General features: G+C 45.4%; 1 protein-coding gene across 4 annotated transcripts in view; it reads right to left on the bottom strand.

Moving 5' to 3' along the window:
- The window catches only part of COLGALT2 (collagen beta(1-O)galactosyltransferase 2), a 53,430-nt gene that overhangs the window by 17,308 nt on the left and 11,699 nt on the right, over positions 1-24,423 (bottom strand). For all 4 annotated transcript variants that reach the window (XR_001522996.3, XR_002002013.2, XM_019007594.2 and 1 more), the window contains exons 2-5: positions 8,314-8,424; positions 6,798-6,915; positions 5,449-5,583; positions 2,656-2,860 (exon numbers count right to left, since the gene is read on the bottom strand). Coding sequence is in view for 2 of the 4 variants with exons in the window: in XM_019007594.2 (XP_018863139.1) it covers positions 2,656-2,860; positions 5,449-5,583; positions 6,798-6,915; positions 8,314-8,327 (472 nt within the window). In the remaining 2 variants the exon portion in view is untranslated. The remainder of the gene's footprint in view (positions 1-2,655; positions 2,861-5,448; positions 5,584-6,797; positions 6,916-8,313; positions 8,425-24,423) is intronic.

Below are 24,423 nucleotides of genomic sequence, written 5' to 3'. Positions count from 1 at the left end.
GCACAGGTTGCCCAGAGAAGCTGTGGCTGCCCCATCCCTGGAATTGTCCAAGGCCAGGTTGAAGCAGGCTTAGAGTATCCTGGGATAGTGGAAGGTGTCCCTGAAATGAGATGATCTTTAAGGTTCCTTCTAACCCAACCTATTCTATTCTTTATCACTGCTTCCTTTTGCCTTGGCTAGGAAGTAAAGGTGATACATAAAGGTGATACAGCACCTGTGCTGGCAAAGGACTTTGAGGAATACATATGACAATGACCTTCAAAATGTCAAGTCACTATCAAATACAGTCCTTTTCTCTCTCCAGAACTAATTTTTACCATGCCCTGAAGATTAAAGGAAAATCCCAGAGCAAGACACCAGTGAGGAGAACAGATGTGATAATGTTTAATGTCCTTCTACTCAAAAGCTTTTGCAACTGCTTGTTGAAGGTGGGAAACAGAGAGTAGGTGCAAAGCCTGTCCTTGGAACAGATGCATTTGCAGGGCACAGACTCACCCAGTGGAAACATCCCAGCATCAGGAGAACACTTTTCCTTTTGGGATGACAGGGATTTGCTAACCACTATAACTTTGTCTTTCACATCAGGCAACACACTCAAAAGCCACATCCAGAGAAGCCAAGGGAAGCATTTCTGTTGTTTTACACTGAGTTCTGGTAAGGTCCTTTATTAACTAACCCAAATCAAAGTTGCTAGAACCCAAGCAATTGGCCAAAAAATGCCTTTGTCTTTTTTTGTCTTTTTAAATATTTTTTTAATGAAACAAATTTAACCAGCCCCCTCCCTTGAGGAAATAAATGAAAAGCAGACACTACCTGGTGTGCTGATGCTTTCATCTATTAGTGCCCCTTATTCATGGTATTTTTAGCAGAGTGGAACTGTTGGCAGTAATGACTGTTGTTTCTCTCATTTTAAGTTCTACAAGTAAATTGCTTGCTATGCTACGTGCCAGAACACATTCAGCTGTCAGCTGCAATTTAGGTAAATGGCAGAATAAAAAACTACTACCTGCTGACATTAATGGATTTGGCACTGATCTAATCAACTAATCTTTTCTGGCTCACTGATCGCTGTTCTTATCTTCTGCTGCCTTGGACATATTTAATCTGCACAGAATCACACCAGTGTTCCTGTTCTGTTTGGGATAAAAGGTACTTGAAAAAATAGTAAAGCTCCTGTAAAGTGGGGAGGGGGACTCACTCTCCAGCTCTGTTTTTATAATAGTTAAATGATTACTACAAGGGATAGAAAAACTATAGGTATTTGTATTATTATTCTTAATGGGCTTTAAAGGCACTGTCCAGGATTTACAGTCATGTCCTAAATCACAGCTATGGTTAAGGAACCAAAATTACACCCGCATCCCTGTGACCAGACCTTCCTGCTGGCTGGCTCAGGGCTTCAGAGACCCAGGCTAAAAGGCAACTCAGGAGATCATGGAATCATGGAATGGTCTGGACTGGAAAGGACCTTAAAGCTCATCTCCTTCCGCCCCTGCCATGGGCAGGAACACCTTCCACTATCCCAGGTTGCTCTGAGTCCTGTCCAGTCTGACCTTGGACACTTCGAGGAATGGGGCAGACACAACTTCTCTGGGCAACCTGTACCGGAGCCTCTCCACCCTCAGAGGTAGCAATTCCTTCCCAATAGTCCATCTAACACTGCCCTCTTGCAGTGAGAAGCCATACCCACCCCATCCTGCCCATCCCTTGTCCCAAGTCCCTCTCCAGTTCTCTTGGAGGCCTCTTCAGGCACTGGAAGAGACTCTTAGGTCTCACCCGATTCTCCTTTTCTCCAGGCTGACCTGGCTGGCTAAAAGCTCTCCTGTGAGTGCAAGGGGCTCTGCAGAGTCCAGTGCTGGCAATAACACACCCACTCTAAGTTTTGTTCAGATTCAGGACTCCCACACAGGCCACATCCTCTCTCAGAGGTGAGACCATCTCTTTGGAGCATCACAGAATGGCTGCTTCCAGCAGCAGATTCCCAGTTGGAAATCAATGTTTTGATTTGAGGTGTTAAGTACAGCACTTAGCCTGGACAAAAGCCAATATAATTTCTGACTTCAGGGAAAGTAAATGAAATTGCTCCATAAAGAAGTTTACCTCGAAGCTCACACATTTTTCACATTTCTGAACTTGGATGTCATCACTTTATCCTGAGTGGCAAAACTCAGACTAGGATACAGGTCAATAGTCTGAGCATATCAACAGGCCAGACAGCTGGAGAAAAGCCTTTCATGTCATGGGTCAGTCCTGTCAGATTCTATGGTTTAAAAGTCTCTTGTCCTCACCCCTTTGCTCAAGGATCTTTTAGAAGTGGTAACTTTAGATATCTCACTCCCAGACCACCTTACAATCTCCCAGAACCCACCTGTGTTCACCTACTGTGACACAAACCAAGGGTGGAGTCACACATTTTGTCTCTGAAATATTGCCCCACCCCAAGAACAGCCTCCACATCCTTTGAAATTAGCAGCAATCCAAAACAGCCTTTCCAGTCACTTGCTGCTGGTTTTCCCTGACCAGATCCCAGAGAGGAAAGGGAACAGGGTCTGAATCCACATGGAACTCCTCCCAGGACTTTTGGGCTGTGAACCTGCAGTGGAGGTCTCTGTGTCTCTAGGAGTGAACCCTCCCCAGCAGAGGCCCTGGACACACCTGCTTGGCGACTGGAGAAGGCAAAGACCATGATATCATCAAAACTCCATGTGTAGTCCTGGTGTGGGGGGTAGAATGTCAGCTTGGCGGAGGCCACCTTCCTTAGGTCAATGAGGAACGTGGAATGGATCATGGGGACAGCAAAACAGCCCATCCTCTTCCATTCCCGAATCAGGGGATACTCCAAGGTCCTCTTATAATAACCCTGAAACCACAAAGAGGGGACTGTTGTTAACAAGAAATTCCTGTTTCAAAGCTGCTCCTTAGCAAAAGCTCACACCCTGAACTCTCCAGCAGAGGTTCACCAGAGCTCGACTCTCAGCTTTTTCTGTGTCTCCCGTTTGGAAACAGCTCAGTCAAGTATTTCGGAACAGTCTTCATCTCAAAAGTAAAGACTGACCTTCTCCCTACTTTTTAGGAGCTCTTGGATAGCCTTTCCACTGCAAAATTCCCCTGCAATGGAGCTTCAAACCTCAGACTATTTTTTCCTGGTTCTTCAAAACCCTTTTTGCACTTAAGACTCTCCAGACTGATGCTGGAAGCTGCTGAGCATCCATGACATCCTCCACATTCAACAGGCACAAAGTCCATTTAGTATCTCAGAGAGTAGGATCTGCAAATTCATTCTATTAATGACTTCAAAAAAAACCATTTATTGCCACTGCAGTGAAGGTAACATCTCGGTCTCCATCAGCTGTGTAAGAATCCCTGTTTCCTCCATCCTGGGGCAAGCAGGTTTGATACTCCTGTCTCTGCATAGAGAGGCACTTCAGTCAGATCCTGGGTATTTCCCTGTACCCTGGAGCTCTGCTTGCCTTCAAGCACTCTGGGTACAACACCCACAGTGTGTGGCTCATGTGGAAATAAATACCCTGAATTCCTCCAGGAAGAAAACCCTGGAGCATCAAATTGACATCTGGAGGGTTGAATCCAGAACAGATTCTGGGCTTTACAGAAACAATGAGTCACTAAAAGAAGTTAAAGCTCCATTTATGTTCTATTTCCATAAGCATTCAGGCACTGGCTGAGCAAAAGCTTGCAGAACTGCTCTGCCCTGGGTTATGTGGAACCACAAGGTGGTGCACATACCTGGTTATGGATCTGTCATCTCCCTCTGCCTTTCAGATACACTGTGACCATACTGTGAAGATGGGATATCTCAAACACAGCCATCCCAACTGCCACAGGAAGGAGCAGGTGGGAAGAAATGTGATTGGCATTCCCACCAAAGGAAGGGTTAACACACCCAGTCTTAAACAGACACCTAATAATGCCCACAAGTGAAGATACTGGACACTCATCTTTCCTCCTCCAGTGGCTCACTCCTGAATTTTGGGGCCGTCCCCTGCATATAAATCACATGTAAACAAAGAGGACTCTAACTCCCCTGTGTTGCTGCTGCACTGCTTCTCCCAGGGTTTGCTCCGTGACAGATAAATGTCAGCCTGTCTGGAGCTGGGCTTGGCTCACCATGGCTCCATTCTGGGGGGAGGCCACGTTTCAGGATGTGCTCCAGCTGTTATTTACTCCCCAGGTCTCCTGGGAGAGCAAGGCTGAGAACATGAAGCCGTGGTACCGCATGCAGAAATTAGAGAAAAGGAAAAATAGAGAACTTTCCTGTTTACTCCAGCAGGATTTTCTTTTTTTAAACCAAATTTTGCATGATGCCTTTGCTGGTTCTCCTCTCCCCTTTTCTCAGATAGTGCTGGTAATGGTGGAAACTTCCTACTGAAGAAATAGGGCTGGGGCTTGTGCACATGGGCAGAGATCCACTTCAGCTTGTGAAGCAGGGCTGATGTACCCCAGTGGAAAACCTGGCTGACTCAGGACTTAGCCTTAAAAACTTATAGCACAATCATTACCTTTGCTATGAAGTCTAGATCTCCATTTTGAAACAAAGTAAACAAATCTAAGTGAAACAAGTAAACACACCTCACCACACACCTTTCTTATCTCTATATTTATTTCCCAAAAATTTGGAAAGTTCAGGACCTTTTCCTGCTATTTTTTTATCCAATTATTTAGTCTAAACTGTGGAACTCCTTACCAGAAGATGGTGTGGATGTCAAAAAGCAAGTTCAGACAGGCATTTCTCTAGAATAAAAAAATTACTCAGAGCTTTAAAGACAAATATATTCCTCAAAAACCCAAAGGGGATTGCCTGAGGAAAGAAAAGTATTTTGGGGAAGTAGCACTCACTTTTTTGCCCTATCCTCATACTATTCCCTAGACATCTGCAGATGAATCTGTGCTCTGACCCAATGCAGTTGTTATGTGGATCAGAAGCAACATGAAAAGGTAACATGAAACACTAATTTTTAGGCTCAGCACCAGTACCTGTTACATGCATACTTCAGCACACACACTCCCTACGAGGCAAAGGATGTTGCCCCACTTCAAAAATCTTGTTCATAGATGAGAAAGATAACTTAGACACAGTGGAGATCTGTGGAAAGAAAAGCAAATTCCTCTTGGATTAGCATCACTGTACAAAAAAAAAAAAAAACTTGCCTGAAATTACGTACCAAGGGTTTTAAGGCCATTACAGACACATGGGACCACCTTAAAAAAACTTCTGACCTGTTTATCAGTATTTTTTATGTGTTAGTGGGATCATACCACATGTTAACACCACCTCAGAGCTACAGCAGCTTCTGTTCAGAAGAAGGCTACAGCAGCAGATGGGAAAGCCCACAGAACAGGAAGGATGCCTGCTGCTCCAGAGACAGGGGCAGGAGCCCCTTGAGGACACCACTCACACAGCCTCCCAGCACCCTTGACGAGGTCACCTGCCTGGGGAGTGATGCCACACCAGAAGTTGGAGTAGAGGGAGCGGGACTCGAGCATCGGTGCCACCAGTGTCTTGTTTTCTGATATCAGCAGGTTCAGGGTCTGGGGGTTGGTTAGTAAGTTATCTGCATCAATAAACTAGAGAAGGAAGAGGGGAAAAAAAATTGTTAATAAATGAAACAGCATGATTCCCGTGATGCTTTCTTGGGAATGAGGCAGCCAGAGGCACATGACTAGCCCTGGTGTGGCCACAGGCCCATTGCAATGCCTGTCCCCTGTGCTGCCATTGCTAGGGTACTTCTGGCCCCACACAATGAGAAAAGACCTTGAGGGACTGGAGCATGTCCAAGGAAGTGAAGGGAAGGGTCTAGAGCACAGGAGCGGATCTGAGGGAGCTGGTGGGACTCAGCCTGGAGAAAAGGAGGTTCAGGGGGGACCTTCTGGCTCTGCACAATTCCCTGACAGGAGGGGGCGGCCAGGGGAGGTTGGGCTCTGCACCATGGGAAGTTTAGATTGCATATTAGGAAAAAATGCCTTCTAAAAGAATGGCCAGGCATTGAATTAGGCTGCCCAGGGCAGAGGTGGAGTCACCATCCCCAGAAGTGATTGAAAAATGTGTGCACCTGTCACTTGAGAATGTGGCTTAAACATGATGAACATGGCAGGTCAACAACTGGACTCACAGACCTCAGGCCTTTTCCAACCTTAACAATTTTATGATTCCATGAGGTCAGCAAAAGAACACCCTAAAAGCAGTGAGCTGGTGAGCTTGACTCCATTGGGCACCAGGCTGTCACAGGGAAACCTGGGGGCGGCTGCCTGTGGGCACGGCAATGAGATGGGCAGAGAGCCTCCCTGACTCCACACAACCTCTTGCCAGTACAAGGACCAGGGAGCTGCTAGGGAAAATAACATCACTGAAAATTCAGGACGAGTTCATTCTGTGAAGAGCATCAAGAACAACTCCTCAGCTGCCTTCATACCTCACCTTGCTTGGAGGCTTTGGGAACACCCCTCTCACTGTGACCAAAGGCAACATCTTCCCACAGCTGCTCTGCACAACTATTCCCTTATATTTCACCAGGTGAGGGTTCAATCTGGGGGACCCTTTCAGGTACCTTCCACCTCCAGGATTGTGTTCAATCCTGATGCCTGTGGAGAAAGCTCCAAGCTTAGCCAAGGACTCACTTCCCTCAATGCAAAGTCTCTGGCTCACCAGAACAAGAAATGATCCATGACATCTCAATTTGTCTTTAGATGGAGAAAAAACTTTTTGACAGCCTTCAGTATCCAAGTGAGCACCTGGAAAACTTTTGCCTGAGGCCAGGCAATAAATCAAACTTTGTACTTGCCAGGATATAGTCTGACCACTTCTCCCGGGCAGTGCGCAGGGCAGCCTGTCGCAGCTTCATCACGTGAGTGAATCGGGAGCTTGGCCAATGTTTTGGTCCAATTTCTTCTGGGTAAGACCTAGAAAAGAAAAAAATAAAGTGACTGTAATCCATGTCTGGGCTTTATTGCACCAGAAAAAGAAGGAAGAAGGAAAGGAAGGAGGAAGGAGACAGACAGGAGGAAGGAGACAGGAGGAAGAAGACGAAGAAGTTCCATTGTTGCCTTCATTATGAAAGCAAAACAGCATAGAGTCACCTCAGGTAACCCAGGAGAGGTTTTGAGAGAGACTAATTCAAAGTTCTGTGCTGGCATGAGCACAGAAGGCATCAGAAAACAAGCAGTGCCCCAGTTTTCTGACAACCCAACAAAGCAGCACCATCCAATGCAGAAGCTGCTGTGGTAGCAGAAAGGGAACCTCTCCAAACTGACCTGCAGCTCACTGACCCTGCTTGACCTCAGGTGCAAATTCATCTTCCCTCTGCTAGGCTGCAAATCCAGCTCCCCTCGGCCTAGCAGAACCAGCAGAGATGGGATGTGAAGATGAAGGCAGCCTGCCTGGGCTCTGGGCATTATTAGGAACTGTTAACACATCCTGGGAGCAGCTCCTAAATCTCCCAAAACCCAGCATGGCAGCAGAGTCACATGCATGGCTCTGCCTTCAGGATCAGCTCCAAAAGCAATGGATTTTTAACAAAGATGGAAGGGAATTCAGGGGCAGATCCCAATGAGAAATAAAAATCCAGGACTTTGAAACAGCACCAGCGAAAGTCAGAGATGGAGCTAAGAATTACAAAAGCTTTTTGCAGAACTTAAGCTTGGCAGGATGAAGAAAAGTCAAATGAAAGGATTAAAATTGTCTATAAAACGAGCGCTCCTCATCACTGCAGTAAGGAACTTGAATATAAAAGCAAGCCTAAAGGAAGGGGAAACTGATGCAATTTTCCTCGATGGAAGAAACTGAAAACAGAACAAACACAGGAACAGCTGATCTTAAAAATGAAAAATTAAAGTAATAAAAACCCAACACGCCATGTTTCAAAGCAATGGTCCTCCAAGTCATGCAAAGGCATAATACATGGAATTAAATCTAGTTCTCTGGCTCAACACTTAGTGAATATTTGATGTCTCAGAGCTTTCATAGATACTATGGAATGGGCTATAATTTCTCTGCTTCCCTGCAAATAAAGAATGATAATTTTAATTCCCTGTAGCTCTTGATGTACTTTGTTCACCATGCAAAAAGAGCAGCTACAGATGCTTAATAAATTTCCTCCACAAAATTCTGCATGAAGTAAGAGACCTTTCTACAGAGACTTTATCTCACCTTTTTCCTTAAGAACACAATTTTAATGGGACAGATTCCAGAAAGCAAAAAATGCACATTTTAGCACTTGGACATTTAGTACACCTCTTGGTTTGGAAACAGAAAACCTTGGCAATTTGGGCTGTGCAGCCAAGGTACTCCCAGGTACTCACGGGGGTTCCTCCATGGGCCTCCACTCAACATCGTGGTACAGGTGCTGCACATTCTTCAGCCACTCCCTAAGGATTGCTGTGGTGTTGTCAATGTTGTGGTCAGTGGCTGCCCTGGCAAATCAAGAGCAAAGGAAGCATGTTAGCACTATGTTTGTGACTTTGCCTAAATCCCTGCTTTACCAGGGAATGCTCTGTCCAGTCCAGCCACCAAAAGAGACAAGACATGCAGATGAGGTTTAACCCCAGCTGGTAACTGAGTACCACCACTGTGGAAAGGGGAAAGGAACAAAGTCTGTGGGTTGACATAAGAACCATTAATGAACTGAAACAAATTACTAAAATGTGGCATTAGTGGAGGGAAGGGACACAGTGCTTGCTGAAGAATGATTTTTTTTCCCTCAGGGTTGAGCTTAACAGACTATAACAGGAGGCACAGATTCACACCCCTGACAACAATCCCATGGAAATGCTCCCACAGGGGCAACACACTGCTCTCTGGGATGCTCAAGCCTCCAGGTCACAGGATGAGTGAGCCAAGTCCCATCCCAGCTGCTCCTCCCAGCTGCCTTCCCTGGGACCAGGGCTTTGCACACCCAGCATAGGGCTGTGTCAGATGTTACCACACACTCCTGTCAATGAAAGGGCTGCTCATTTTTCCTAGCTGGAACGGGCAGGAAAGCACAGGCCCGTGGCAAGCTCCACTGGGAATTTATAATCCCTTCATATTCCTCTGAGAGTAGAAACAGTCCCACAAGGTTTGGTGCAGACAGCGAAGAGTGTGAAACATCACTGAGGGGAGGTTGCTGGAAGCTCCCCATAACTGCTATACATTTCTTGTTTCATCCTCCAGCTCCAGAGACCCAAAGGCACTTACCAGAATATCCTCCACCTTACTCAAAGCCAGTGCTCCCTGTAGTCAGGGGAGGACCTGTGGAAAGGAGCCACATCCCAGACCCTACAGCTATTCCAAAGCTATTTCAGGAAAATACCTCCACTCCAACTCACCCTATGACCCTATAGATGATAACCATGACATGAATCCTTTTCAGTTCAACAGGAACATACCATTCCCATGGGGTTTAGCCTGCTTTAAAGTAAAAAAGAACCGAGAACTTGGATTTTCAGTTTATTTATAATCAGAACACCACAATCACTTAAGCCAGGAAGCTTATTTGTTGAATATTTATTAATGTCTGCTGAAAAAAAATAATAAATAGTGAAAGTTCAGCAAATGTTAGAGGCTGATTCCTGTGTCATTAACTGTTCTTCTGTGACAGAGCAAGGCTGGGCTTAGTCATGGCTTCAGGGTTTGTAGCTCTGGTGCAATAGCACTGTGGAAAATCAGGCACATACTCTGTTTTTCCCTTTTTTTTCCCCTCTCTCTCTTTTTTATTTTTTTTTCCTGAAATGACAATCCCTGCACAAGAAAAACAAGCTAATTAAAATGTGAGCAGGATTTCTCACGGGGAGCAAGAGCTCCTCAAGCCCTGAGAGGCATATCAGGACACTCCATGTTATAAACACTTTCCTCTGCAGTGCTCTGTAGCATTTCAAGAAGCCAAGTACACAGCTAAGGCTTCAGTTTAGTTGTGACAACATCTCACACTAGATATACTATCACCTCTTCCCACTTTACTGTCCTGTAAAAGTGTTTTTACTCCATCCTCTTATCCTTACTGGTCAATGATCTGCACTTGACAGGACGAAGAGAGTGGATCACTGTAACCCAGCTCCACTCAGCTCACCAGGAGCATGGCTTGTCCACATGGCCTTTAGACTAAGGCAGTGCCTGGATTTTTGGATGTATTTTCTGAAAGCTAGTTGGTGAGCACAGTGCCATTTTCTGTGTGGGAATCTATCAGCAATATTGTTCACTGGCATCAGGTTCAAATCCCGTTTTTTGAGTGGATCAGCAACTCCTCTTTCAAGAGCTGGTTAAGAACATATAGGATTAATTAACGAAAAAAGGCCCCCTACAAGATTTACAACCTAAAGCCTGTGCAACACAACGAGGAATAAATGGAGGGAAAAAATTCTAATTCCTCCCACTCTTTTCAGAAAAAGTTTAATAAACAGACCAGAGCATACCTCCAGATGGACACCTCTATTCCAGTAACATGGCAGCTTTTTTCACTCAGATTTAAACCCATTTCCAATAAACAGAAGTTAATTTTCTGAAAAGTCTGAGTGAGAATGTTCATATAGGGGCTTATGTCGACAGAACTACAACCACTTCAATATTTACTCTGGCTTTAACCAGAAGTCATACCATGGACACAAGCCCTCATTGTTCATGCTCAGCAAAATACCCCCTCCCAAAAAAGCTCGTGGATTGTGCACAGTGGAAAATCAAAGCACGATGTTAAGCACCTCCTGTTTTAATTAAGTAATGTGAGTAGCAGCATATGCAGAAAACAACTCCATTCACAAACTGCTCCTATTTTTAGCTTGATAATGGCTCCTTAAATTATGTTTGCAAGGGGGGTTTAATTTAGGTTTTGATGGTTGTTTTCTTTTCCTCCCCAAAAAAGGAATTAAAAATAACAATCCCCCTTTTTCACTTCTTCACACTCTGGCCTGTTCTCCCAAGCTATTTAGTTCATTTACCTCAGGCATTGGGTCAGAGGAGAAAATTTTCACCTTCACCATCTGTATAGGAAAAATACTAGACAACATAATGCATCCTGTGTGCTGCTGGCTTGTCAGAATATGGGGTCATGCTGTGACACAAGTTGAGGCAAACTTCACACCCAGGGCTCTGCAGTAATTTTCCTACTGAATTTAACATTTACCACCTTCACCCTTCGGCAAACAGGGTAGGAGGGACAGCTTTGAACAGGGGTCAGTGCTTTACTTCCAAGCAGTGCAGATCTGAGTCAGGACTGGAGGCAGCCAGCTTTCAAAAACAAAAGCTGTAAGAGGCTCCTTTCCCTTTCTGTCAGTGTTTTGAAGACTGCTGGGCTTGAGGAGGGTATTTGGTTCAATCTTCATGACTGTGAGAGCCAAATCTGGACATCCAGATTCGAGTGGGCCCTGCTCATCACTCCACTGAGAACATGCAAAGGATAACAGTGGTCAGGAAACTGCTGATGCTGGAGTTGCACTGAAAATGGTTCACAGAAAGAGGACACACTTAGGTGTCCAGGGCTCCTGCTGCATTCTCCACACACTGCAGAACTAAGCAGTGAATGCAACCAAGTTCCAGGAAGCCCCATTTCAACTGTCTCCCTTGGTTCCTCTTTGCCTGCAGCCAGGGACTCAATTCACCCATAAGGCTTGATATGGTATGTGGTCCAATACTGAGTTGCACTGAAGCAAGAGTCATAGGTTTACCATGTGCCCTAAACCCACAGGGTCTCCTCCAAAGCAAAGCCCAAAGTCAAGGGAGAGCCTGTTAGTAGATCATTCCTAACAACTGTAACACAGAAACTGGTGACAAAAGCACCAGTACCTCTCCTTGGCCTTTTTCCTGAGAGCTGAGCAGCAATAAAACATTCAGAGAGAGCTTACAGCTCATACACAGTGATGGAGGAAGCACATTTCTGTGTGCTCTGTTAAAGAACTTTGTGCTAACAGAGGTGCTCAAATGTTCTAGGAAAAAGCTCAGCCCTCAGAGCAGGACTCAGCATCTTCCTGAGCACCTTCTGAGCTGAGCCAGCAGCAACAGGTGCTGAGCGGGGAACCCAGTGCTCCGGGGAGACTCTAGGGATTTCGGACCCCAGAGCACTGGAAAAATCTGCACCACTTCATCCAGCCCCAGCCACTATTAATAATTTACTCCAGCAATCTCATGTTTTCTACCACAACACTAATGACACAGGATGAGAGTTTTAACCTCCGAATTGTTTAGATCCTGCATAAAAGCCTTTGGCTTTCAGTCTCTTGAGGCAGCCCCAAGAGCTCCTGGTCCAAGTGGAGCTGACTGAGCTCCTGTCACCCAGGCTACCCTGCTCATGCTGGGTGTGAGATCAGCCCAGCCAAAAATAACTGAGAAAGCAGAGTCCAGCCACAGAGCCCTAATATGAGTCAAACATAAATTTGGATTTAGATTTCCCCAAACGAGTGGTAAATAAAGTAACAGACGAATAATTTCTCTTTGCTCTTTTTGTCTGAAAGCTGCCAGGCTTAGGAAACCAAGTCAAAATATAAACCTCCCTGAAGCAGCAGTTTCCACTGTGAGCCAGGGATGAACTACTTTGACTAGAAAACAGCTAGAAGAGACTGGAAGAGAAGGGATGGATCCTAAAGAGTAAGGAAAAAAACCCAAAACAACAAAAGCAAAACACTTCTGAAGCACAGTAAGAGGGCTTTAACTTCAGCTGTGAAAATGTCTGTTTTTACCACAGATCAAGTCCCTGGAAGTATCCAAGGTGAGGCTGGATGGGGCTTGGAGCAGCTTGGTCTAGTGGAAGGTGTCCCTGCCCTTGGCAGGGGGTGGAACAAGACAAGCTTTAAGGTCCCTTCCAACCCAAACAATCTGATTAGTCTATTGTAATGATGGAATGGAAATTACTGTCAACTACTATGTGTTCTCCTGCCCAGGATCTTCTCAAAAAAAGTGATAAATCAAGTAGGGCTCCCTGTATCCTTCCAAACACTCCCCCACCAACAGGCAGATATGGCTCTTGCTCATCCAGCAGAGATTCAAGTAACAGATGATTTTGAGGTCTACCAGCCCTACCTCACATCTGTGAATTTGAGACTCGGTATCTCTAATCTCCCAGGTACCAATAGGATGAGGGATAACACATCATGAGACAGCTCCCAACAATGTTGTCCAGAGACTCTGAATAGATCCAAACCATCTAAATCACTTATTTTAGCACAACTGTGCTCATGCACTTCATTAACAGGGCCTGAACATTCAGCCCAAGTCCAAAGAACTGTTTAAGCATTTAAATAAGTTGCCAAAATTCAAATATATGTATAAGACTTTTTGGCTTCACAGGGACTTGGCATTCGTTCTAGGGTTTCTTTAATTAAGGACAGACTTTTGGAAGTACCTTCTTCTGTTTTTTTATTTTAACTTGGTCCCTAAGCCACCTGGGCCCAGATGGGTGGCAAGAAGCTGCGTGGGAGTGTGGAACCAGCAACATGAGCAGCGCTGTTCCCCAGGCTGGGCAGCTGTACAAGAAAGGACCTCACAGCACAGGAATGCAGCACACAGGGCTCCCCTCTAACTCTTTCCCTGTGCTCTTCAGCAGCTGTGGATAATGGATTTTGCTGGCAACAGCACTGATTTTAAATCTTCAGTGGTCTTCCAAGTCCAAGTGAATGACTCACAGATGTACGCATGTGAATACTTCTGTACACACCACGATCTCTGCTCTTTCCATGTTACCTCGAGAAATCACTCATTTTCTTGTCCCTCACTCCCCATGACTGAATCATGGAATCCCAGAATGATTTGGGTTGGAAGGGACCTTAAAGCCCATCCCATTCCACCTCCTGCCATGGGCAGGGATACTTTCCATGATCCCAAGTTGCTCAAAGCCTTGTCCAGCCTTGGACACTGCCAGGGATGGGGCAGCCATAGTTTCTCTGGGAAACCTGTACCAAGGCCTTACCACCCACATTGTAAAAAACTTCTTTGTTATATCTAATCTAAATCAATCCTTATGGCTCTCTTATGCCAAAAGTAAAAAAATCCCTGTGTAACAGCTACCCTGGCATCCATGCAATGGGAATTCTCTCATAATGCAAAGAAGGTTCCTGCTGCTTTCCCAATCCCAAGTCCTCTCTCTCTCTCTGTCTTGTTCTAGTTCTCCTCATGCTCACCCTGCTGCTAAGCTTTAAAGGAACAAAAAACCAGCTGCATCTTGTGAGTATTTCCAAGCAGACTTGGCTTCAAGTGAACATGTCCCCTAAGAGAAGCCCAGGAAATCCCATACATGCAGTATCAGGGTGGTGGCTGGCCTCTGAAATCAATTGTTCAAAGGAAGAATTAATTGCAACAGCTGTGTAATTTCTGAAAGGATAGCTTAATCCCAGCAACTAACTCAGACACCAGCTGATGCAGCTGTTTGAGATTAATCCAAGTGTGTAAGCCACTGGAAAGGAACACTGGGATTTAGAACTATTCTTTCTCTGGTAACAAAAAAATGGATGGGTTTCATATTTAGGTGCTCAGCACTGATTTTTCCATGGTCACATTGAATATAGACCTGTTCCACATTGCCAAGGGTCCCCCAAAACAGAAACACCTGAAAAGCTCTGGTCTCTGCACCAAGCCTGCAGACAGAGCAGGGCAAAGTTTCCAGAGCCAGCCCCACCCCTGGTGAGAATACTCACACCATGGACCACCAGACACCCAGCAGAGAAGGAAGAATAGACCCAAATCCTTTAGTAGCTTGCCTTTTTAACTTACAAGCTTCCCCCTGCCGGAAAAAGTCAGAAGCTTGCCCTACAAGTAGCAGTAAGCACCCAGTGGTTGCCTCCCTGTCCCACACCACCCAACAGGAGCTTTCACTAGTTCTACACAGAATCACAGGACCACAGAACCATTGAACTGTTTGAGTTGGAAGGGACCTTGAACTCATCCCACCCCCTTCCATGAGCAAGGACACCTTGCACTAGCCCAGATTGCTCCAAGCCCCGTCCAGAGACAAACAGGATTAGCTGAACATAACCAAATTATGTGGGTAAGGCTGGTATATTCCATTCTTCCCAACTGTGTAAGAATGTATCCTTACAGGAAAGACATTTTTAAGAACTCTTGACTTAAAATATGACTTCATTACAAATCAGTTTTCATTCTAAACATCCTACAAGACTAAATGTAATTTCAATACACAGAAACACATTCTTGCTGGAATACTGTATAATCAAATTACTACAAACAAGTGATTTTTCATCTCTTGTCCAGCGCGGCTGAAAGAAACGATATAAGCAATTAGGGAACAAAAAAAGAATATATTAATCCACATCATTAATTAGGAGTTCAAGCAGCAATAAGAAACACACCAAGCTAATTCTGGAGCAAGGGACAACTTCTTTTACCAACTGAGAATATGCTCTGTGATCTGGAAGCTGGCAGGATGTTCTGTGTGACACTTGAGACCTTTACACAGTAACTGACCCGTTCATGTGAAAATTTTGCTGATAGGCAACAATAAAGCCATTCTTCACAAAACTCGTCAGACAGCTTTTTTTTGGGGCCATCACAAACCTAAAATAACAGAATAAGAGAACAAGAAGAGCTCAATGAGTGCCAGCAACAGTGCTGTTTAAGATGAACCCCAAATTTACCATTTGGGGAAGAGGTCCAAAAGGATTTGGAGTAGAGAAATTTAAGAATAGGCCATAAACTGCTCTTCCAACAAAGTGGCAAAGGATACCTGGCTATCCAAAAGGATTTTGCCGCTGGAGGGAGAAAAACAGCTATGTTTAGAAGGGTAGGAGATGCTCAGTGTTAAAAAGTTAATGAAGATCAACGCTACTCCATATTTTCACATCAGACTCCCTAGAACTTTCAGTCTTTATCCACAGCTTGATGCAAATGTCATTGAAACAGACCTCTTTCCCCTGTAGCACTCTTCAGAACACAGCTCACCAGCCTCCAGCTCACTTAGAAGGGCTGAAGGAAGCCCTTCACTGAGTAATTTACAATTTTTGTTAGAAGTCTTTCAACCACACACTTGTGCAGACCCTGCAACAGGACTGCCACCCCAACAGGTCTGTTTGAGGTCAGCTCCGAAGTCAGGGTGGATCTCCATCCACACTCTGTGCTTCTCCAGTGGACCAGGAATTCCTTTGTTGTTGCTGCAGGCTGAATAGGACTGTCAACAGGACAAGAGCAGCAAGACCTCCAGAGCTGTCTCCAGCACGCTGCTACCTGCCTACATACTCAGGTGCACAGAGATCCTTAAGAAAACCTCAACAGTAAAGCATTTGGTATATGCATGACAACTGCTGAAAAAATGTGGCACAAATGCTGGGAGATACCTTCCAGCTCAGCAGGGCTGGATGTGTGCATCCAGGGATATGCTCACTAAATAAGAGCTTGAAAAATGCCACCCTTGTAGGCTTTGTAGTCATTTTGCAGGGTCCACACTTGACCTGCAGAGCTGACCTGCATGCTTTTCTGTGCCCACTTCTGAGAAGGCTCCTTTGATCAACAAAGAATATGCTGAGTTTGAAGGGACCCTCAGGATCATCCAGTCTAACCCTGTCCCTACACAGACATCCCTATAATCCTACCCTATGCATCCCTGAGAATGTTGTCCAAATGCTCCTGGAGCTCTGGCAGTCTTAGGGCTGTGTCCACCCATTCCCTAGGGAGCCTGTCCAGTGCCCCAGCACCCTTTGGGGAAGAACTTTTCCCCGAGCTCCAGCCACTTCCTCAACTCCTGTTACTGGTCACAGAGAGTGAAGAGTCTGTACTTGCTCCTCTCCTTCCCCTTGTGAGCTGTATAGTCGGAGAAAGCTGAGGTCCACATGTGCCCCACCAGTACATGCCCGTTCCACCAGAATAACAATCTGCCCTTGCTCATAAAGGCCTGGAAAGGGGGATTAGAGGCGGGAAAAAAGTCTGGACTCAGACAAGGTCCCAAGCTCAGGACTGCCCTAGTGCAGCAGCTTCACCACAGAGTCACCCAGCAATGCATCCCAGGAGCATCCCAGCAACTCCCAGCAGGTTGCGACAGTTCCTTAGCACTCCTAATAAGCCCAGTGTGAAGCATTATATTCCTGATGCACCACCCTATGGAAAAGTCGTATTGCAGAGACAGCAACACACATTAGAGGATATTTGGCTGAAGGACTCTTGGCCCTGCATGTAAGCTGTCCCCCAAGAGAGTGAGGGGGCCAGCCCTGGGCTCCCCCATCTGCTGGCAGCACACACACAGGGGTGTCTGCCCACACCTTCCCTGCTCCAGTGCTGGAGCTGCTCATAGAAATGAGCTTGGCCAAGCCCACACTACTAACAATCCCCTGGCTAATTTGCACTCAGAAATATGACTCTGCACTTCTCCATGAAAGGGCTCACTGTCTGAGCACAGAGAGGGCTGCAGCAGGAGCATGTACCAGATGAATGGATTGTTACAGACGCATGGAGAAATCCCAGTGCCGCCGTCAACACACAGAGGGTTGTTGTCAATCCAACAGCTCTTTCTGCCATGCTCTCACATAGGGAGATATGCCAAGTTTAAAGGTTTGGACCTTGAGAGAGAGCTCCAGACTTGCCCTGCACAGGCAAAAGCAATTAGAACAATTTAAGTTTTTTCCCACTGCTTATTCAGGGTAACTCTTTCCACCCCAAGGATCTGCAATGCTTCCACCAGGAATGGATGATACAGAACACAGACCAACCCAGTAAGAAGGGTAATTCCATTCCTGCACCTAGAGTTGATTACCCTCATGGTGTGTTGTACCAGGTATCTTAACTACCAATGTTGCCCAGAGCTGTGGCTGCCCCACCCCTGAAAGTGTCCAAGGCCAGGCTGGACAGGGCTTGGAGCAACCTGGCGTAGTGGAAGGCGTCCCTGCGCATGGCAGGGGTTGGGACCAGATGGGCTTAAAGGTCTGTTTCAACCCAAAGCCTTGTGATTACAGAAGCAAAGTCAGCAAGACTTTTTCCAAAGGAATTTCACTTCAGGGTAGCTTAAGAACAGTAGTTTTCAAACTGTGATCAGCAGACGTCTGAAAACTAGTTCTAGTTTGCTTGTGAAAGGTAATAAAAAAATCTGTTATACCCAAGTCAAAGTTTGCTATGCTGCACAGGAAAAGCATGTTGGGTTTACACTCAGCCACTGGAATACCATTCCCTTTTCAGTGCTGCTGGAAGATTCAGAGCCAAAATCCTCCCCAGGATCAAGAACACCTGCTAAAACCTCAGTGTGTGATCCGCAGCACTGTCTCAGCAGGCAGCACAATGAGCTGTGTGCACCCAGAAACTCACAGAGCTTTAGACATTACGAATAACTTCAGTTTATTCTTACAGAGCAAGATAACAAGGCCAAGGCTGGCACAGACATATCATAAACACTCCTCCTCAGCAGGCTGTGAATTACTGGCTGCTTGCAGGAAAACTGGGCAACTTTAAGGATGATAAAATCCCAGGTGTTTGTAACATGTAGTAAGCACAGACACAGAGGAATAGAGACAGAAGTAAACTTCTAGACTGCTTCTACAGCTCCTGTATAAGCAAGTCAGTTACCTTTGGGATGAAAAACGTTATCACAGAATCTGCTTTCAAATTACAGTCAAGAGGTACAGCAAGAAAAGTCAACCATGGGTCTGTAACAAATTCTTCACAAGGAGAAGAGCTGCCATGTTTTACATTTTGTATCTCACAAGGGACTCAGGCACTGCCCTAGATCACAGCAAGCCTGCAGGCAGGCTGACCTTCCTTCTGCTGCTGGAGCACCTCCTCTTCTAAGCCCTGGTGCTGTCCCAAGGAACAGCCAACCCCACTGCTGTGCAGGGGGTTTCTAACATGAACCCCTGGACTGGCAATTCAGCATCACAAGACAAGAATCATAGAAAGAACCTTTGGAGGTCATCATGCTCCCCTTTGTCTAGCAGGGCCACCAAGACCAGGTTACCCGAAATCACATCTGGACAGTTTTTGAATGTTTCCAAAGATGGAGATGCCTTCCTCTAGTGACCAGTGATAGGACATGAGAAAATAGAGTGAAGCTGCACCAGGGGAAGGTCAGGTTGGACTATTAGAAAGGTTCACTGAGAGGGGTGTCACTGGAACTAGCTCCCCGAGGGAAGCCATGTCACCAACCTTGCCTTGAGTTCTGGAAGGTTCTCAGTGAAGGTCTTTGTCACACAGTTTTAGATAACACTGTGAGGAGCAGGGAGTGGGACTTCGTGACCCTTATGGGTCTTTTCCAACTCAAGGTATTCTGTAATTCTATTCTGTAATTGTGTTTCTGCAGGGATCAGTCAAGTCTGCAGGTAAGGGAAAGGTTATCCTCACTTTTACAGCCATACCACTGTGTCCATTAAGTCTTTTCCAATCTTAATGATTCTATGATTCAAGGCTTTATCTAGAGCAGAGCATGAAGTGAAGCAAGGATTGATCTGTCCATGGCCAGCCTGCCCCCTCAACCATGCAGCCCAGCTGTCCTGGGCATCCCAGCTAGCCTCTGAGCCAAGAACAAAGAAACAAGAACACACTGGTAGAAATCAGGAGAAATGCTGGTCCAAGAACTCCAGGTGAATGCTGGGGAGAGCACAGCTCCACAGCTCAGACATGGATCCTAACCTATGGGCTCCAGGTGGCATCTCACACACAAGTCACATCACAGCCAACAAGAAATTTGCATTATGGATTCCACTAAACACTGTCACCTGCTGAGGCTTGTTCTTAAATCACTCAGGTGCATGGCTGATGGGAAGCCAGAGAATCCTAAATGGCTTGGGTTGGAAGGCACCTTAAAGCCCATCCAGTGCCACCTCCTATCATGGGAAGAGACACAAGGGCTTGGAGCGACAGGACACAGAGAATGGCTTCCCACTGCCAGCAGGCAGGGTTACATAGGATATTGGGAAGGAATTGTTTCCTGTGAGGGTGGAGAGACCCTGGCACAAGGCCCCAGACAGGCTGAGGCTGCCCCATCCCTGGAAGTGTCAAAAGCCAGGTTGGACACACCATGGAGAAACCTGGGATAGTGGAAAGTGTCCCCATCCATGGCAGGGAATGAGACTGGATGAGCTTTAAGATCACTTTCTGTGATCTTACATAACATTGCACTTACCACCCAGGTTTTAGGGACTTACTCATGCCCCCTTTGTGGACCTAATTAATTCAGACTCCGTTTGTAAGCACTTCAGTGCCTCCAGGAATCTCAGGCTCTTCACCACACTATCTTTACTGCACTGTTAAACTGAGTTTGATGTTTGAGGCCTGACCTTCCTTCTGTGTCCATCTTCTAAGCAATTTGCAGACCCTACTCTTCACCACCTGCACAAAGCATGGTCCCCCCCACCACCCAAGCATGCAGCAGTTGTGTGAGGCACCAGCCAGGGTGATGCCCAGGGTGCAGTTTGCTCCACTCACACTCCACAATGTAGCACAGCCAGAGGATAAAGCACCCGAGTTAGTCACAGACTCAGGAATGCCACATTTTTGCCTTTTCAAGGATCATCAGAGCTTCAGAAAGCACCCATGAAAAGTAACCCAGACAGAAACACAAAACTCATTTATTTAATCTCCCATATCCTGGGATCAAGGAATCAGCAACAAAAAAATCAGAACTAAAGTGTCAACACTAGAGATCCAACCAGCTCTTTCCTCTCAAGAATCAGTAACTTAATAACCGGACCAAAACATAATCCCTGCAAAACCTACAGGACACACCTACAACACAGAGTATTTAACAACATCAGACCAGACACTCCTGCTCCAGACATTCCCCTGCTCCATTGCAAATTCAAAGCACACAAACACAGCAGGTTTCATTACCCTCTTCCTGGCACAGGTTTCCCTTGGCATACAGGAATTTATGCCAAACTTTGCTTTCACCAACACAAAACTAACACACTCATCAGTAAGTTATTTTAGAGTTAGACTTTGCTGAAGCCAGTACAGAACTTGAGACTTCGTAATTTTGGCCTAATTTTCCTCAAGTAGCCAACTACCCTGGAAAACAAGAGGTTCTCTGAATTGCATGGAATGGTACACTGTTTGAAAATAAATGGATTACATCATATTTGCTGGCAAATGGCTGAAAATGTTTTATACATAATTAAGAGAGTAGAAAAACAACCACTGCAGCCAAGCAGGTAAAAATATACTCAACGCTTACAGATGAAGCAGAGAGTTTTCCTGGATGTAATTGTGTCCATCCCATTTCAGATGAAGAAACAGCTGAAAAGATGACAACCTCCTGTGTTGACAGGAATCTGAGTAAGAGGGGACAGAAAACAGCTAACACCACTCTGCTAGGATGAAATAATGAATTTATCAACTAAAATCTTCTGAAGTTTTTCCAGATAGATCTTATAGCGCTCTTGCTTTGAACAGCTAAGTGTACTCATCTGCAATGTACCTCTGGGAATGAGGCAATGTGAATCACAAAGGCCATGCCCAGAGGCCCTCAAAACCCACACCAAGGGTCTCAACCTTGCACTGAGACAGCACTATAGCTTCATTTTACAGAGAGAGAAACAAAACCAAAAAGATTAATGGATTTTCACAAGTCACAAAAAAAGGAGTGGGTGTCAGGCTGGGAATGATAAAATAACCTAACTCTCTTTCCAAAATATACACTGAAATAAACTACAGATATTCAGCTTTTGTAGAGCAGTTTACTTAGCACGTTCACAGAGTACTTGTCAGACTAGTTGTATATTTCTGTCCATGGCAATATCAAGAATAACTTTTCCTCTAAGTTGCTTTTTAAGAAACTCACAGACAAAATCCCTCCTCCCATACAGGTATTTTGTCTCCAACACTGGAAGAAAAATTACACTGAGTTTTTGGATATGGGGGCTCCTGATTTTTAGGGTTTAGAGTTTTAAAGCAGTGAAGCACTAGTACAGGAGAGAAGAAAAAATTAAAATCTAATTTCTGCTTTAAATTCCAAATACTTTGGGCTAGGTAAAATTTCTGGATCCAAATCGCTTCAATTTGTGAGAGGGATACAGAAATCCACACAGTGCGTGTCCTATGGACACACATGCGCTGGACACGTGGCTGCTGTGGGGTGAACACACAGAACATACTACAGACGTTAGGGTCAGAACACATTCTCTCTTGGACAAGACTGACTGGAATCAAACTGATGGAAAACTGGTGCTGTGCTGATGGCTAACTTATTGCTAAAGGGAAGACAAACAGTGAGGTCTTAACTCTAATCTTGTAAGCTATAGGCTCTGCAGCCCTCTGTAAGTAATGCTGTACATTTCCCACCCCCAGCTAAGGAAATGGGATCATGAAAACAGAGGGACACTTGGAGGATGGGATTGCTTCCTCTGCAGTACACAACATCACACTTCTCCCTTCTGCTGGTCTGTTCTCTTTGTGTGGATTTCAGGGAGCAATCACTGGACAGGAACAAATCTCAGGGAGAGCCAAGCACTGAAGGCTGCATCAGCAAGTGTGGTGTGGATAAGAATACAAATGCACAATTTATCTTTTTAAGGTTTAATCCTGACCACAAATGCACAGTTTGAGGATAGGTAGTATTTTCCCCCATCACTGCCTGAATGTAAATAGAGAGGAAATGGGCACTTAGGTCTTTCAGCAGCCAGTTCCTAGGAAATTGGGTTACTGGAAGCCCCGAAAAATGCACATATGCCTTTATTCTGCAGAGCATGGTTCCTAATCATGCTGCTTTCCAATGGGAAAGATTCCCATCTTAACTATCTCCATTTCAAAGGATGAAGTGTATGAGATAAAGTTAGTTCCAACCTGCCGCGGCGGCGGAAGGCTCGGAGCACCACGACTTCTCCAGAAGCAGCCTTGAGAAAGGCTGGCCCGAAGCGCGTGTGAGCGGCTTCGAGTACTCGAGTGATTCCAGCTCAGCTCAGTAATAGTAGAGTGATTTCAGCTCGGCTCGGCTCGGCTCAGCGGTGGCGCGGCAGGCAACACAGGAAGCAGGGACGAGATAGCTGGTCCAGCGTTCCACCAAAGCACAAGCCTTTATTCAGGCAGAGCTCCAGTGAAGGGTGCAGGTAACAGCGAATCTCCCAAACAGAGAAAAACCCGGGATATCTATGGGGAAGGAGAGGGGCGGGGGGAAGCCCGAGATACCTGTATCGGGGTGGGACAGCAGGGGAGAACACCAATGAAACACAACAGTTTAACATAACTAACTCAAAGACCCCTGGGAGCGACACATTGTGTCTCTCTTACAGAGAAGTATCTCCTCTCCAGGGGAGAGCCAGGATCTCGGGCCCAGCGGGCTCCTCCGTACCCACACCAACCCCAGCGCACAGGTACAGGTGCTGGATGTGACTGTTCCCTCAGGGGACAGGGACATGTCAGGGACATGCTCTAGTCCAGGAGCCCTTGCATGCATCATAACACTTACCCAGCAGCATGCCCAGCCTGGACATTTCAGCTCCCTGGGGCTCTGAGGGAATTTCAAAGACTGGAAAACTGAATTTTTGGAATACCTCAGCACAAGGCATTGCTGTGGTAGGAATGAAAGAGTAGAGAATGTTCAGCTTCAAGGAACCCACAGTCCCTCTGCTGATCATGCAGGAATCCAGTCCCAGGCTCTCTCTTTGCCAGGCGTAAACACCATCCTAACCCCAATGCCAGCACTTCACAGTGAATAGCAGATAATATGCCACAGCTTCTTATATACTACAAAATATGCACCCACATACAAAATAACATAGATTGTGTTTGAAGACTTTGGGGTTTACAGAGATGCGATATATCAGCAGATAAATTGAAATCTAATGGCTTACTTTATTTGCTGAATCTATTAAGTTTCTTAGGAGTTATGTTCAAAGGTGTTCAACAGATCATTTAATATGTTCTACTGGACAGTTCAGGCAAAGCATCAGCTAATGGCCCCATATGGAATTCAAAGATTTAGCATCACCTGCCTGACTCAAAAAAACCCCAACAAAACAAAAAACTCACCAAAAAAACCCCAAAAAACAACCCAAACCAAAAACCCACTGAAAAAGCCCCCACTAAACCTCAACCCAAACAAAATAAAAATACCTCAAAAAACCAAAACCCCAGCACCTTTTTAAAAAAAATTATTTTCATCTGAAACTATCTCAGATCCTTCTTCTGAAGCCCTTCAAATAATCCCTCAACAGCTCCATCTCAAATCCACACAATAGCAGCAACAGATGTTCAACATCAGCTTCCAAGGGAACACTTGATATATCACAGAAGTATCAGGCCACTAGAGGGATTTCTTAAATACATTAAATAAAGATAGTTCATAGAAAAACAGAGGCTGGTTCTGTCTCCTTTGAGAAATCATTCTGCTCTTAAACTTCTGCCAGTTTATCAGTGGCTGCAGTTGGGTGGAACTCTTTTAAAAAAGAGTTTCATTAACCTCTTCAGATCATGTAACCCAATACAAGATCTAATGAGCTGAAATGTAGGGTTTTGGGCTCCTTATTTTGGTTTCTTCCAAGTATATTCTTAACTTCTATGCCAGCACAGAACTGGAAGAAATATACCTT

Source organism: Parus major, chromosome 8 (genome assembly GCF_001522545.3).
Source record: "Parus major isolate Abel chromosome 8, Parus_major1.1, whole genome shotgun sequence".
Taxonomy (NCBI): Eukaryota; Metazoa; Chordata; class Aves; order Passeriformes; family Paridae; genus Parus; species Parus major.
Note: the sequence above shows the minus strand (reverse complement) of the source record. Positions and strands in the feature narration are given on the sequence as shown.